Raw genomic sequence first — 17,227 nt, 5'->3', positions numbered from 1 at the left:
TGCGAAGCAAGCAGACATTTCACAAGGCTCCGGGGAAGCTTCATAATATATCTGACTCTCTCTTCGTTGTTCTTCATCCCCATCAATTTAATCACAAGGGACGAGAAACAAGTAAGGATTTCACTTTCCGATCTGCCTTGGAGACACACCTCCCCGCTCCCTCCCCCACCCGATGTGAAGAGTATTCCGGAGGCAAAAAGCTGGAGTGGATTTGCAGCGCCCTAGCGGGAGCGAGGAAAACCTGCGATTCTTTAGCTCATTATCATCCTTCCCAGACGCGATATCCTTCCTATCGCTGGTCTCATCGCTCAAGTTTAAGTCGCCCGAAGTCCCGGCGGGAGAGACAAAGCCCCAGGCTCGCCCCCAGCCGCAGGGAGCCGCCGCCTTGTTCAGTGCCCCTGCAGCTCCACTGCACCTCTGTTTCTCTCCCAGTGCGGATGCTGTAGATCAACAGGTTCGGGGAACTTGAGCAGAATAAGGAGAGACCGCCCGGTGCCGCAGCCCGGAGCGGAAGAAAGAAAGGATCCACAGACTTGCGGCTCGCGTCGCGGGCGCACGCTGCGCCTTGGCCCCAAGCTGGCGCGCACCCATCCGCTCGCCCCTCCAGTCCGGCTGCTCCTGCCAACACCCCACCGGTCTGGGATGTACCTTTCCATCTGTTGCTGTTTCCTCCTATGGGCCCCTGCCCTGACGCTCAAAAACCTGAACTATTCCGTGCCTGAGGAGCAAGGGGCCGGCACGGTGATCGGCAACATCGGCAAGGATGCGCGACTGCAGCCGGGGCTTCCGCCCGCAGAGCGAGGCGGCGGTGGCGGCGGGCGAAGCAAGTCGGGTAGCTACCGGGTTCTGGAGAACTCTGCTCCGCACCTGCTGGACGTGGAAGCTGACAGCGGACTCCTCTACACCAAGCAGCGCATCGACCGCGAGTCCCTGTGCCGCCACAACGCCAAGTGCCAGCTGTCCCTCGAGGTGTTTGCCAACGACAAGGAGATCTGCATGATCAAGGTAGAGATCCAGGACATCAACGACAATGCTCCCTCCTTCCCGTCCGACCAGATTGAGATGGACATCTCAGAAAACGCGGCCCCCGGCACCCGCTTTCCCCTCACCAGTGCACATGACCCCGACGCGGGCGAGAACGGGCTCCGCACCTATCTGCTTACGCGCGACGATCACGGCCTCTTCGCGCTGGACGTCAAGTCCCGCGGCGACGGCACCAAGTTCCCAGAGCTGGTTATCCAGAAGGCTCTGGACCGCGAGCAGCAGAACCACCACACGCTCGTGCTGACCGCTCTGGATGGCGGCGAGCCGCCGCGCTCGGCCACCGTGCAGATCAACGTGAAGGTGATTGACTCTAACGACAACAGCCCCGTCTTTGAGGCGCCCTCCTACCTGGTGGAGCTGCCCGAGAACGCCCCGCTGGGCACCGTGGTCATTGATCTGAATGCCACCGACGCCGACGAGGGTCCCAACGGCGAAGTGCTCTACTCTTTCAGCAGCTATGTGCCCGACCGCGTGCGGGAGCTCTTCTCCATTGACCCCAAGACCGGCCTGATCCGTGTCAAGGGCAACCTGGACTATGAGGAGAATGGGATGCTGGAGATCGACGTGCAGGCCCGAGACCTGGGTCCCAACCCCATCCCGGCCCACTGCAAGGTCACTGTCAAGCTCATCGACCGCAACGACAACGCGCCGTCCATTGGTTTCGTCTCCGTGCGCCAGGGGGCGCTGAGCGAGGCCGCCCCGCCCGGCACCGTCATCGCCCTGGTGCGGGTCACTGACCGCGACTCGGGCAAGAACGGGCAGCTGCAGTGCAGGGTCCTGGGCGGAGGAGGGGCGGGCGGCGGCGGCGGCGGCGGCCTGGGCGGCCCGGGAGGTTCCGTGCCTTTCAAGCTTGAGGAGAACTACGACAATTTCTACACGGTGGTGACCGACCGCCCACTGGACCGCGAGACACAGGACGAGTACAACGTGACAATCGTGGCACGGGACGGGGGCTCGCCTCCACTCAACTCCACCAAGTCGTTCGCTGTCAAGATTCTGGACGAGAATGACAACCCGCCTCGTTTCACCAAGGGACTCTATGTGCTGCAGGTGCACGAGAACAACATCCCAGGAGAGTACCTGGGCTCAGTGCTTGCCCAGGACCCCGACCTGGGCCAAAACGGCACAGTGTCCTACTCCATCCTGCCCTCGCACATCGGGGACGTGTCCATCTACACCTATGTGTCTGTGAACCCCACCAATGGGGCCATCTACGCCCTGCGCTCCTTTAACTACGAGCAGACCAAGGCTTTTGAGTTCAAGGTGCTTGCTAAGGACTCCGGGGCGCCCGCGCACCTGGAGAGCAACGCCACTGTGAGGGTGACAGTGCTGGACGTGAATGACAACGCTCCGGTGATCGTGCTGCCCACGCTGCAGAACGACACGGCAGAGCTGCAGGTGCCCCGCAACGCTGGGCTGGGCTACCTGGTGAGCACCGTACGCGCCCTTGACAGCGACTTCGGCGAGAGCGGGCGCCTCACCTACGAGATCGTAGACGGTAACGACGACCACCTGTTTGAAATCGATCCATCCAGCGGCGAGATCCGCACGCTGCACCCCTTCTGGGAGGACGTGACGCCGGTGGTGGAGCTGGTAGTGAAGGTGACTGACCACGGCAAGCCCACCCTGTCCGCGGTGGCCAAGCTCATCATCCGCTCGGTGAGCGGATCTTTGCCCGAGGGGGTTCCCCGGGTGAACGGCGAGCAGCACCACTGGGACATGTCCCTGCCGCTCATAGTGACTCTGAGCACTATCTCCATCATCCTCCTAGCGGCCATGATCACCATCGCCGTCAAGTGCAAGCGCGAGAACAAGGAGATCCGCACTTACAACTGCCGCATCGCCGAGTACAGCCACCCGCAGCTGGGCGGGGGCAAGGGCAAGAAGAAGAAGATCAACAAAAATGATATCATGCTGGTACAGAGCGAGGTGGAGGAGAGGAACGCCATGAACGTCATGAATGTGGTGAGCAGCCCCTCCCTGGCTACCTCCCCCATGTACTTCGACTACCAGACTCGCCTGCCCCTCAGCTCGCCCCGGTCGGAGGTGATGTATCTCAAACCGGCCTCCAACAATCTGACTGTCCCTCAGGGGCACGCGGGCTGCCACACCAGCTTCACCGGACAAGGGACTAATGCGAGCGAGACCCCTGCCACTCGGATGTCCATAATTCAGGTAGGAGACTTTTAGCATAACTGGGACTTCACATTTTGCTGGTTTTAGAATCTGTCCTGAAACCTTTGGAACAGGACGAGCCACACTGCTAGCAGCAGTGAGAGGGGAACTTTTTTAAACGAAAAGGATTTACACTTTTGCCACTGCGTGTACGACACATTCTATACATGACTCCTCCCATGTAAATAGTCTAAAATCTACAAGATGTAAATGTCTTACTTCTGTTGCATTCTTAGAGTTTATTTTTATAGATTTTAAAATGTTACCAGGGTTCAGTATTTCATAGTTTATTTTACTTTATTTGTTGGTCTGCATTTCTCTCCACAGCAGAGAATTACTAGAGTAGAAAAAAAAATTGTTTCAGTTAATTCACTTTAAAATTTTTGATTTCATTTTAAAAAATCTGATGGCAAAAGAAAGAAATGTATATCTCAATATTAAGAAGTTAACTACTTGAAGTACAACATAGCATCTGGTCAGAATTCCAGAGCCTGATTCAATTTGAGCTGTTTTCAACCCTCCCCTAAAAAAAGCAGTTTTTATATTTAAAAAGTGTTCTAAAGGACTTGAATCTCACTTGTTCTTCAGCTGAAACTGCAGCACAAGGCATTAGTGTAGCTTAACCTTTGGAAATATGAATTATGCTCTGAAGATCTTTCAAAAGTTTGAAAAAATGTAGGCTCTGGATAATGACTATTATGTGTCTGTGAAAAGTTTATATTTATCTTGTCCTGTGATTTTCCTGATCCTTTTCCTTGTCGTCATTGAGGGATGAACAGAGTACACTAGAGGGGTGAACTCATTCTGTGCTGTTGAAAACAGGTGGCAAAGTTGCGCTAAAGGCACTTGTGCCAAAAAGAATTCCAGGATGCATTTAGTTTGCATACTGTGTATTTTCAGTATATCTAAATATTTAATATATATTAAGTAGTATAATTTAAAGTTACTAGTATATGAAAAAAACTAACTGACCCAGCATGGACACTAGACTAACAACAGCAGGTGACTGTACTGTGTCTAGTAACTGCCTAGTTTCTTTTCTCCACTACTGAGTTGTGTCACGAAAAAAAACTTAATGCTTGCTTGTTATGAATGTGTGTTGCTACAAATTACTCTGGATGAGCAATAGCTGCAATTCAAAATTGAGTTTAACTAAAAGTGACATTTTGGGAGGAAGATTAGTTTGGGGCAAATGAAAATAATTTGTTCGGAGTTTTGTGCTTTGAAAAAGCAAATACCTTTTAGTGACACTTGACTCAGTAATGTTTTTATTATTAAAACAGAATAGTACAATTTTATAATCATCCTTTTTAACATATGTGTAACAAATACTAAAACTCATAAAACATTTTCTTATAATAGTATAATGTCCTTGTAAAACTGATTCATACTTGACGCTAACGAATATTACAGTATCCATTGTAGTATTAAACCCCAGTTTTAATAGTGTTTAGTATATACCAGTAATCGTGACTTTTTGGAAGTCTATATAAAAATGAATAAGATAAAAATTAGTTTCTATGAAAGTCTGTGAATGTGTAAAACTGGTATTTATGATAATTTTTGAGGGGGTATATGTTAAAATATATATTTATAGATTTTTGCAGTCATTTTAAAAATATGCATAGGTTATCTACCTTTCTTATATTTTTACCATTGACAATTAAAAGGATATCACAGAGGGTTAATGCTTAATCCTCCACTTCAATTACTATGAGTTGAATTCTTATTTAGGGTCCAGTAAAAATGAAGTTTGTGCTGTAGAATTCTCAGCAAGCTTGATTCCTGGTCAGATTAGTGAGGAACAATGTTGGACGGAAGTATCCAGGAGGTTTTGAGGGTCAGGGGTCCCTATACAATGTTTAAACCATACTGTTCTTGAAGCTGGTCATTGTCCAAGGGATGGATACTGATGATTCTTCTCATTAGCAGTAAAACTTGAGCCAAAGCAAGTCTCTCTCTCTCTCTCTCTCTCTCTCTCTCTCTCTCTCTCTCTCTCTCTCGCTCACACACACACACACACACACACACACACACACACACACGGAGAGAGAGAGTTTAAACAGAAAACAAAGGAGACAAATTTCCTTACTGTTCCCTTTCTTCTGGAATCTTAATTCATGCCATAAAGACAAAGAAAGAAGTTAAAAGTTCTTGAAATTGTTTCCAAAGTGGCTCAGTTGCCCATATTGCTCCTGCCCTGGAAATACCCTCCACATAAAATGTTAAAACAGGCTCTTTTTTTTCTATTGAATTTTCATAGTCCTATAAGGGATGCCTTTCAAGTTCCTAGTATGTTAATTTCCTTTTAAATGTGTCAGGTTTTTCTCAGTGCTTATTATGGAGAACAGAGTAATTTGACTACAGTGACCCTGCTTTTTTTCTTTCTTTTAAACTAGCGTGCTGCAAACACTTTGTGCTGAAGTGACATGCTCAAATTAAAGTGGTCAGGTATCCCATATTCTTGTTTCAAGTGCATTTATTAGTGTGTAAACACACACTAATTTAACACAACCTGCTGAGGAAACACTATTAATCTCGCATGTATTTCTGAAGGAAGAATTTTAATTCACAGTGCAATTGGACTGGCAGCTATTAGGTCTGGTTTATCTTTATTTTCCAGCATCTTGGGTGCTGTTTAGAATATTCCCAGTGCATTTCTATTGATGGAATGAAAATAATATCAAAATTGTTTTGAGATACAATGGTAAAGAGTGGTGATATGAAATTTAGGAACTTTAGGAGCTCTAAGACATGTTACAGCTCAGATTAAAATTTCTCAAAAGATTTTGTGTGAATTGCAGGGTCTGAAATTTTAAGATTAAGATCTATAGGTTTTTGAGCATAAGAGTATTTTTATTGAAAATGGATGTAGAACAACCATGTAAGTTCATGTAGAAACAGTGGTTTGTGAGAAAGGATTTTATTGCAGGTTTTCTTCAAGTTTCTCAGCCCAAGGAAACTCAGTCTATGAAGTGTTTAAACAATTGACTAGTGATTGAAATATCCTCAGTAGTGTGAATTATAATACAACATTGTTATAATGAAACATTTTATTTATTTTGAAGCTACCAAAGTGAATTGGAAAAAAATAGGAACACAAATTTTGTGGTAGGTAATGCAAATAGATTATTACACAAATTTATAAAAGCACTCTTCATAGGAGCAATTTCCATGTGAATTATTTCATAGGTTAATACGAGAATCTAAAATTGAGTAGAGGTCATTACTAATTGTCATGAGTAACAACTAATTGTGGCTTATCAAGAATTATTTTTTAAGTCTCTGGGTAACTTTTCAACAGGTGTTTTCAATGAAGGCCTGACTGCGAAGAGGGAGGAGGCTGGGGACTTCTCACTGGTGGGAGAATTTCCAGTTTTGTTAGAACATCTGTGTTTTTGGATTTTTTTTGGAAGCACATAAAATGTAGTCATTTTAATATGCTGTCATAAAAGAAAATATATTAAGCCAGCAGAATAAGATCTACTGAAATAAATTTTTAAAAGGAATACATTCTTACACAGTGTTTTACAGTTCAATTTTAAAAGATTCACATTGTGGTTGACTTTAGGTTTTTTTTTTATGCTGGAAGAGGAAATTCCTACCTGGATGGCCTTTTCAATAAAAGCAAATTAAACAAATGATACTTACAGTCAATTCAAATATATAAAAATGAGATTGAGGCATAAAGGGCTAAAGTGTTATACTGTAGACAATAAACAGTATTTTAGAATGAAAAGGTGAAAGAAAAGTATATCTTTCCTAGTAACATTAACCATTATTTGATTTATTCCTCCTTCTCTAATACAAGAGATTCTTGACTTGGGACTCAGATGATTTCTCAAGACCATATCTTCTAAACTTTTTATTCTAGTATGCTAGTGATTTCAGTAACAAACGCAAAGTGTGTGAACAAATTTTTCATTTATCATTTTAAATATTTTTGCAGTGTTATTCCAAGATGGCACAGTTTGATTAGTTACATGCATTTATTCCCATAAACTTGATATATGTCCCTATCTCTAGGGGTTGTGGTGGGCTGAGTAGGAAGGGAATATCCCTTTTTTACTGCACACCTCTAGGACTATCTTGTCTACTTGTCTTTTTTTAAGTTTTTTAAAAGATAGGATTCATTTCTACTCCAAATTAACATAAGTATGCAATCATGTAACATTTTTTTCTGTTTTACCATATTTTAGAAGTATAGAGTACAAATAAAATTGGAATAAGTTTAGCTAAAAAGATAGTGAATAAGGTGATTTGAGTTTCTTTGGAAAAGAGTTTAAAATCCAAATTACTGTCATCATTATTAATATATTATTATTTTCATTCTTAGTTTTGTGTGCACCCATGAAAATCTCAGCTGCAACATAAATCTCTGTGCATTTCTCTATTTTATAATAAATGAAAACACAAAAAGCATAACTTTTTTACAATATGCTCTAGAAACTTGAGAATATCATTTTTAATATTAGTTGATCTAGATACTCATGAGGTAATAACTTCTTTACCGAGTAGTTTTTAGTTTTCAATAAAATTTTCAAAATATTCACTAGGTAGTACTTTATCATCCTTACAGTCTTATCCTTACTTCCTTATCAGTCTCTTAAAAATGTAAAAGTAAGATGATTTTTAATTTTACGTAAGTTCTTTGAGTGAGTTCTATAATTTTACTTGAATTCTATGAGTGAATTTTATAATATCAATAAATATTATCATATAGAAATCTGCACGGATGATTTTGGAATTTTATTCTTGGCATCATCATGTTATTTAAGGCTGTGTGCAATCATGAAAAATATCAGATCATAGAAAAGTATGCCCTAAAATTCCTATCTCAACTGCTTGAACATATTTTTTGGTCAAGAAAAAAAATTTATATGTTCTAAATCATTATCTATGCCTATAACTATATTGATAAACCCCACCCAAAAAATAAAATAAATTAAAAACATACTTTCTAGAAACTTTTCTTTATAAAGTTGATATAATACATATTATTCACTGTTTTATGGTGCATAGATACACATTTATGTATGAGGTTAAATCAATAAATTATTCTTAAAACAATCCCAAATATCATGTCTTAAAGGACTAAGAAAAATACACAATTTAAAAGAAAAAAAACCTTAAAAATGTCCAGATAAATATTTAACATTATTGAAAAATATAGTATTTATACTTTACCGTGTTTCACTACCTTTGTCAGGTTTCAAATTTTTCACTGTTAGTGCTAGTTATGTAATATAATGCAGTAGAAATGTATCTATAAAAGCAAAAGATGTAATTAAGGAAATATTTATATTTTTTAAGATTAATAAAGGTTTACATGCATTTACTGCAGTAAAGGTTGGCTCTGTCCACATTTATGAAAATGTGAAAAATCAAACTTCCTGGCAAAATTAACATATGTGTTTACATGTATATATGTCTTTATATTTTCAGTATAATATACATAAGTACTCAAGCACAAATATTAGCCCATTTTTATACTTTTTTAGTTCAAAGGTAGTTCTCCTCTTTGTAAGGATGAACTCAAATCTTTTTCTTTGAAAATATTTTAAAAATTGATCTCACTGTCTTAAAGCTTCAAACATTTTGAAGTTCCTTAAAGTAAAGCCAGTTATTTGAGAGCAGTTTAGGAACAACTGGTCTTCAGTGGACAATAGGTTGGAAGAGAAAGTCTTGTGCAAGTTTCTGATTCTTTGGGGAGGATGGTGGGATGGCTGGAGGCACTGTGAGACCATATGCTGGGAGCCTGATGATGAAACAACAGGAGGAAGGTGAAGCCACTAGAACTGGGCTCATGCCAATCAGGAAGTGAAAGTTAACTCTCCTATGCTAAGTCTTGCAATACACTCAATAGTGGGTAAATTCTTACAAATGCACCTGCTAATTATAATAATAGTCATTGCTCCAGAATGTATTCCCTTCAGTGATGCTTCTGTTTAATAAATCCCACAGGGCATTATCTTAAAGCCATGTTTTAGTAAAGCCATTAAGGAAGGGTTCTTTTTTTTTTTTTTTCCTATTGAATTCCTTCAACCAACGGCTGTATATTTGTTAGAGAATAGCACAAAGGTCATTTTGCCTATCAGTTTGAAGATGGTGTGACTCCTGCCACCCACCTACAAAACACTTTTAAATCTTCATCAGACCTACAGTAATCTGTTGTCAACCTGTTTTAGCAAACAAGATGTTAACAAGAATTCCCTTCAATGGCACATAGTACTTTACAGTTAGTCATAGCTTTCACCATTAGCTTTGACAATGATGTATTGCTATCCTTTGGTCTCCTGAAATAAATTATCTATAATAAAGAAGTCCTTAATGACATCAACATTCCCTGCTGTGACTAAGCAGAAGTCTCTTTTCACCTCCTTGCTACTGCAGAAGTTATAAATTCAAAAATGTTAAGGTAAAGCAAAAACAAAAAATAGTAACGAAATACAGATGCAAAGTAGTGGCAGTGTGGGTGACATTTTTCACTTGTGTGCACCATGTTCTTCCAGTGGTAGTCTGTAAAATTGGTTTCAGACAGTATTTAAGAAAATATATTGATATACATGTGACACACTTCTGTTTGTCTGTTCTGGTCCTAGTGACATTCTGATTGCTGGTATTTAGGTTCTGCCCGGGATCTATTCCAGGGAATTTTATTGTAGTGAAATGACTCTTACAGTTCATTGAGCATCTAGCATAACTGTGCTAAATATGATTGGCACGTTTGCATATATTTATTCAAAAAATAAGGCAGTTAAACAGCATAATTATGGGAAAATGAATCATAACAATAAAAGACCATTTAAGTTAACAAGCTTTGTGATCAAAGGATAAATACAGGTTGGATAAATAGACTTTAGATGTAACTAATCTACATAAATAGACTTTGGTCTGATTAGGGGAATGGAATATATTAAAATAATTTAATGGTATTAGAAATGCATTTTATTTCAGACATTATGAAATATTTAAAGACTTGAGTTATTTTTTGTTTCTATTCAATGAAATGGTCATGAACCATATTTGTGTTGAATGGAAAATGAGCAACGTAAAGATGACTATTATCTTGTAAGTTTCAGTTTGGTAGAATACACCTAGTTTGAACAGTATTTATTATTTTTTAGACTTGTAATGTTTTTGATTGATTTTTAATTAGTGGCACACATTAAAGGGACCATTTAAAGGACAATTACGTGTTTACTACCTTTATCAGCTAAAAGCAGCCTTCGTAGAATATGAAAGTGTGAGCATTAAAACTATTTCAAGTTTTCAAAGCTATATATTCATAATAGTTTTGTAGCTATATACTGTTTTTAAGAAACACTGGATACATGTTTGTAAATTATATTAGTATATAATGTAGATAATGACTTTATATTTTCAAAGTTTCTAATGCTATTTTGATGGTATATATATTTTTAAATAACTGATTTAACTTACGTGACTCAACTAATTTCTTTCCAACAACTATGGTGCTTAGGTATGTTTTCTTCAGCTTCATTGAATGGTAACTTTTTAAAAATGTAATTTAAGCGTAAGTCATCAGTTGGTATACCTCTTTACAATATTTCTACCTGAATCCTTAATAATCATTGCTAAGCAATGACTGGGTTATACTTATACCTAGAATTTTCATGTCCTCCAATTCAGTAGAACTCAAATTGAAATATACACATCCTAAATTTTCATAACTTTCTTTTATAAAGCAGAAACACAGCTATTTTATTGTAGGCAAAAATGTTCATGGAGTCAAAATTTCATTTTTATTTTTGTAATCCAATTTTAGACAATGTCTTAGAAAAATTCTTAATTTTTTATTTATTTGCAGTACAAACACTTGCATCAGTTTTGAAATACTAAAGCTACAGTTTTCACCCTTGGGTATATTATTCCTTTGCTCTTCACAGACCACAATATAAAAACCTTTGCTATAAATTCTTCATTTTATTTTATACACAGAATATTTTACCAGAATATACTGAGATTATTTTAGGACTGAATATTTGATATATTTTTTGCTATTTTTCCACAAAAGCAGAGCAATTGCATATGCAGAGCTGATATTTATAAAATCAATTCACTTATAATTACCACGAGGATTATCTAACCACAGTGTAAAGTGACCAAAATATGTTATTTAATTTCAGTAGATGAGGTAACAGTAAGAAGTTCGAATGCTTGAGAAATAATATGTTTAAAATCTTAGTAAAATTTACAAAAATAAATGTTATCTTTTAGTATTTTGGAAAAACAAGACTTAGCTTTAAAAGGGGATATTTTGCATTTCAAACTTGATAATTGCTTAGCGATGTCTTTATATAAATATTAGTCATAAAAAAATTCTGGGCAACTTGAAAAATAATTTGCTTTGATTTCAATAGTTCTATCAGCAAAAACCCAGAAGATTATCTAATTATTGGTGAATTCTATTACTGTGTCTTCTTGAGGCACAAAATTCTTTCTATTTTGCTTTGGCAGTTTTGCATCTATGTTAAAATATTTACCCAAAATCAACTTATTACATTAATAATGTGAATAAGAAGCATTATAAGCCATGCAATAAGAAAGTGATATCAACCATCTATCATCCTAGCATTCCCACAAAGATAGAATCAAAATTACATGCAAACTTGCCTTCACATAGTTTTAAGGCAAGACACTTGATTGCTTTATTTTTATTATTATTTTAGCTTTGCATGACCATGTGTAACATTAATGAATTATTTTTTCTTTTTGTTTTAAGGCAATCCTTACTCTCTTATTTTAATCTTGGTTGATTAAATCACAAATTTCTGATTAATGAGAAAAGTTTGGAGATACAGATGACTCCTACTTGACATGGTATATGCATGGAATGCATTTATAATTTTAGGAACAATGAAAATATGTTTGTGCTAATGCATGAACCTAAATGTAGATAAAGACACAGGATTATTGAGAGCAAATATTATATGAAAAATAGGAAGTATTTTAATGCAACACAGATTAAAAAAATAGTTTGTAACCTTGCACTTTTCATGTTGCCAGATGCACAGATAGTAATTATTCGTTAAATTTCCAGATCCTGACCTTCTAGGAAAGCTACTATTTGTTCCTGGATGATAATAAGGCAGGAAATAAGAGAACTATCCTACTAAACAAATCCCACTCACAGGCAAGATAAGGGTTATTGACAAAAACCTATTCTGCAGTGTGGCCCTGATATCAGATGTGCCAATACCAACAAATGAAGCAAAATGGCTAAATTGGGAGAAACTAAAAGACAGGGAATACATTTAAGGAGATTCTTTTTTTCTGATTTTGAGCAATAGACTTTCCATAATTTTTTTTTTTATAATCAAGACAATTACACAGTAATTTGGGTTAGAATGCATGCCCAGTTCCCCATCTCAAAACCCAATTTGTTACCACCTGTGGCTATTTCTATTAAAAAAAAGAAACATAATTACTATGAGTCTCAGCAGTCTTAGAGTAAATTTTTGCAATTACAATGCTTCCCTTGGGCAGATGTGTGAAAATGGCAGATTAATTCCTGCCAGGATCTTTCTGTTGCTCGTGCATTTTTAGGTTTGGTGCCGCCTGCTTATTAGAGTGGCTCTGTTTGCTCTGGTTAAAGGTTATGTCAGTGTTTCCATAGTAAATCTCTAGAAATGAAGATCCACAATTCAGCCATTAAATTTTGCCTTAGGTGCAAATTTGACATGTTAACGTCTCAGCAAAGGAGTAGATAATATTTTCCATTGCACTCTGTTACCTGGTTAAGTGTGAAGTAAATGGTAGCAGGACCATTTATTTGACAGTGTTGAGACAGCAGGACTGAGACTAGCAGGCAAAATGAAAAGTTCAGTCTTTTGAATTATAAAATAATATCCAATCAACAGAAGTTGACGGAAGTTTTTAATTCTGTGCTTGATCCTAAAGCTACTTAATACATAAGAATTTTAAAGAGCCACAGCAAAAATATCGAGGCTGAATGGTTAACAAGACTTAACACCATCAATTTCCATTCATTCCTTCTTTTGGTTGTGAAGTGTAAACTCTCTTTTTTCTTTTTTCTTTTTTTTCATTTTTATTGGAGTATAGTTGTTTTATAATGCTGTCTTAGTTTCTGCTGTACACATGTATCCCCTTCCTCTTGGACTTCCCTCCCCATCCCCACCCCCCATCGCACACATCTAGGTCACCACAGAGCACTGAACTGAGCTCCCTGCACTATACAGCAGGTTCCCACTAGCTCTTTGTTTTATGTATGGTAGTGTATACATGTCAATCCTAATCTCCCAGTTCATCCCACTTCGCCTTCTCCCGCCATGTGAACATGTCCATTGTCTACGTCTGCGTCTCTATTCTTAATAATTCTTAATAAAGATCTAACTGATCTATGCACAAAATAATGTTATTAAGTCTGAACAATTTTAAACCTCTGGGTCAGAGTTGTGACTCTTTATTATAAGTTAATTTGTCACATAGTAGTCTAGATAGGAGAATGCTTGAGGACAGTGACCACATCCATCTTGTTTGTCGTTATAGTTGAGAGAACCTAGCATGGTTTCTATTACACAGCGGGCACTTAAAATATGAATTATTTATAATGTCCTGTGATCACTGATCAGATATGAGCCGGAGCTTGGATTCGAAGTTACTAAGGTCAAAGCTAAGATATTATTTGTAGAAACATGATGAAATAATGATATGTTGGTAAATAATTTATTTGAAAGTGGCCTATTTGATAATTTTTATTTACAGTTGTTACCTTTTTAAAAACTACAATGAAAATTTCTATATAGTTCTACTGATCATATTACCAGTTCATGGAAGAAAAACAGGTGATCAAGGTTCACAGTTATGAGCATCAAGCCTTCCAGAATGTGTTTATATTTATGTGTATATATATATATAAATCCATATATATGTATCCATAAATATGTTTACATTGTATCAAGAGAAATAGTGTTGGTAAGAGACTATCTTTCATCTTTTGTTCTATTAGTTGGTATGGTTTATAAAATATTGAAACTATGCAATTCAGATATTATGTCTATATGCTAAGGCTATGAAAATCATATAGCTCTAGTAAATTAAGAAACTAATGTGATCCTTTTTTCTGTTTTAATTAATTTTAAGATAATTATATTTATAGAGGCCCTTCATAAAATATAAATACCTATTTTCTATATGGATTTTTAATGAAATGAAATTATAGATAAGCTGTAAACAGAAATTTTGATTACATTTATTTGTTTTTGTTGACAAATACATTTATTTGTATTTCTTACGATTTAATCACTTTGGTACCAGCCATTTGCCATTTGATAATGGGAAAAGAAAATCACCTTGGGCAATCAACAAATATATGTAATAATAATAATAACCCAACTTACAAAACTTTTCTTGAGATTTCAGGATCTGTCTCATGTAGGTAATATAAAATTTCAGTGCACATAGTGAGCAGATATAAAATACGTGTTAATATAAACAGTATTTCCCATTTCAGTATTGTTATTTAAAATACATCCACAACCTGCAGAGTTGTTCAATCCATAATCATTAATTCAAGAATAAGTAATGAAATAATTTTAAGAGCTCTTAATTGAAATACTTTACTACTTTTAAGCTATTATATGACAATTACTATTTATCTGAATTTTAAATTTTGATTGCAAAACAATAAGGAGGCTTGGTAGAATAAAGGCTTCAAGCAGAATGAGCTTTCAAACCATATTCAAAATTTAATTATCCTTATTTGCCAGAATATCTGAGATTCAAAATGATGGAAAAAAGAAACACTAGAAAGGAGCATATAAATATGAATTTAAGAAATTTAGGATTCGTTGTCAATTACCATTAATAAAGAAGAGAAAGACTTTCGTAAAGATTAAACTAATAGTGTCAAATATTACATAAGATTAGCTTATAGATAATAAGTTCTCAGTGGGGACATTTCTATCCACAATTATCTAAACATTATAGTTCAAGTCCTTCTGTAAATTCACCCTGGAATATTCAGCAATTTGGGGAAAGAAGGCCCATCAGCTGTTAGTGCTGCTCTCTCCAGAAGAGAAGCCAGGCTGGGTCTCTGCAAGAGGCCTGTGTATTTGGGGCAGATACTGTCTTAGACATAGTGGATCAGAAGCTGGACCTATAATACTTCATCATCGATCTGAATTTTACTTATTTCTCAGGATTTGCTTGTTCTTGAACTATCATACATGCTTTTTTTTTTTTTTTTTTTTTTTTTTTTACAAAAAAAGCACACAGCTAAGAAATCTTTTGGAAAGGTAACTTCCAAATAATGTTGGTAGAATGTGAATGTTTTGCACATATACTAGTTTTCATGAGTTTAGTCTTCACATAAAACCATATAATCTAAACACATGCATCATGTTTAATTTTTTCAAAAAGTTGTTTAAATAACTGAGAAGTATCATCAAAATACATAATTTGAGTGAAGCAAGTGGAAAGGAATTATTATTTATATCTTATACCAGCCTGTTCTAATTCTCTTCTGCTTCTCTTTGCCCTCTGTTCTCTTTTCTGTGATATCCATTCAGAAAATATATTTTTACAGGGATACTTTAAGAATCTTGCACATTTATATATAACTTAAATATTTTTAAAAATGTAGATATATAGGTTGATGAGACCATGGTGGTATTTATCACCAGATTAATATAAAACTGTACAGTTTTCCCTCATTATCTGTTGGGATATGTTCTAGGACCCCCATGGATTCCAAAATCCAAAGATGCTCAAGGCCCTTTTATAAAATGGCATAGTATTTGCATATAACCTACAAACATCCTCACAATACTTTATCTCCAGATTACTGACAATACCAAATACAATGTAAATGCTATGTAAATAGTTGTAATTACAATGTGAATGCTAGGTAAATAGCTGCCAGCTTGCAGCAAATTAAACTTTTGTTTTTTGGAACTTTCTGAAATTTTTTTTCCCCAAATACTTTTGGTCTGAGATCGGCTGAATCCAGGGATGTGCAACCTGAGGATATGGAGAGCTTGACTACTTGTACATTTGGGCTTGAGATTATATAGTTGATTTCACATAGTGGAGCTCTATAGGGGTGGATTGGATTTCAGATGGGTTGAATTAATAGTATTATGTTTAGCATTATTAAAATGCATTTAATAGACAAGAAATTTATTTAGTTAAAACTAAAAAGCTTCTTGGATTTCCTTTAATCTAGACTTGAGTATATATTTTAAAGAAGTAAAGTGTTGATATTCTTTTTATATAAAAACAATAAAATAAACTTCTCCACATGACTTCTTCTTTTTGTTCTTCAGGCAAGAGTGTGCTCTATTGAAATATAGTAGAGAAAGAATCCTCCATCTGCCACTCCCTAAAATAGAATGCTTAGTTTTTTACCTCTTGATAAATCTTCTTTATATATTTATGCCTATGCAAATCAAAGAAATAGACTAACATATCAGTTCCTAACGTAAGGAAGGGGAATTTATAGTTAAACTTTGTCAACAAATTCATTAAAATTATTCTCATTTGAAATTTCCCATTTAGCCTCAGTGAACTTCAGCTTTACTTAAATACTTATCATTTAACTAGAGAAATTAAATGTCCAAGGACACATCTGTAATCTAATGATGTTGTAGTTTGGGTTTTGTTTGGTGGAAGTGTGGGATGGTGATGCAAAGGTGCTAGGGGTTGGAGAAGGAAAGGAGCTCTAATTTCAATATCCTTAGGTAATATGATATAAATAATTGGAAAATTGAGATATCATTTCAGTTGGTTAATTGTAATGAACCTATTATCTTGTTAGAGCATTAAGGTAGAATCAACATGTTGGGAAACAGATAAAAAGTGCATGAAAGCACTTAAAATTCAATCATTAGGTTTTATTGCACCCATCTGCTCCCAGGAAATATAATTGGAAATTTGATTCATTGACCTTTAGCTGCCATTTTGGATCACAGTTCCAGAGTCTATGTTTTCAAGTTGGACATTTGAAGTTAATTTGATAAGAACC

The 17,227-nt window shown here is 37.1% G+C and overlaps 1 protein-coding gene across 1 annotated transcript in view; it reads left to right on the top strand.

Annotated features, from left to right (window-relative positions):
- Positions 1-544: 544 nt before the first annotated feature.
- Positions 545-17,227, top strand: part of PCDH17 (protocadherin 17) — an 88,664-nt gene continuing 71,981 nt past the window's right edge. The window contains exon 1 of the mRNA XM_057707640.1: positions 545-3,219. Coding sequence (XP_057563623.1) covers positions 643-3,219 — 2,577 coding nt within the window. The 5' untranslated portion in view covers positions 545-642. The remainder of the gene's footprint in view (positions 3,220-17,227) is intronic.

The sequence above is a fragment of the Hippopotamus amphibius genome, chromosome 14 (assembly GCF_030028045.1).
Source record: "Hippopotamus amphibius kiboko isolate mHipAmp2 chromosome 14, mHipAmp2.hap2, whole genome shotgun sequence".
Classification (NCBI taxonomy): domain Eukaryota; kingdom Metazoa; phylum Chordata; class Mammalia; order Artiodactyla; family Hippopotamidae; genus Hippopotamus; species Hippopotamus amphibius.
This window is presented reverse-complemented; position numbering and strand designations above follow the sequence as displayed.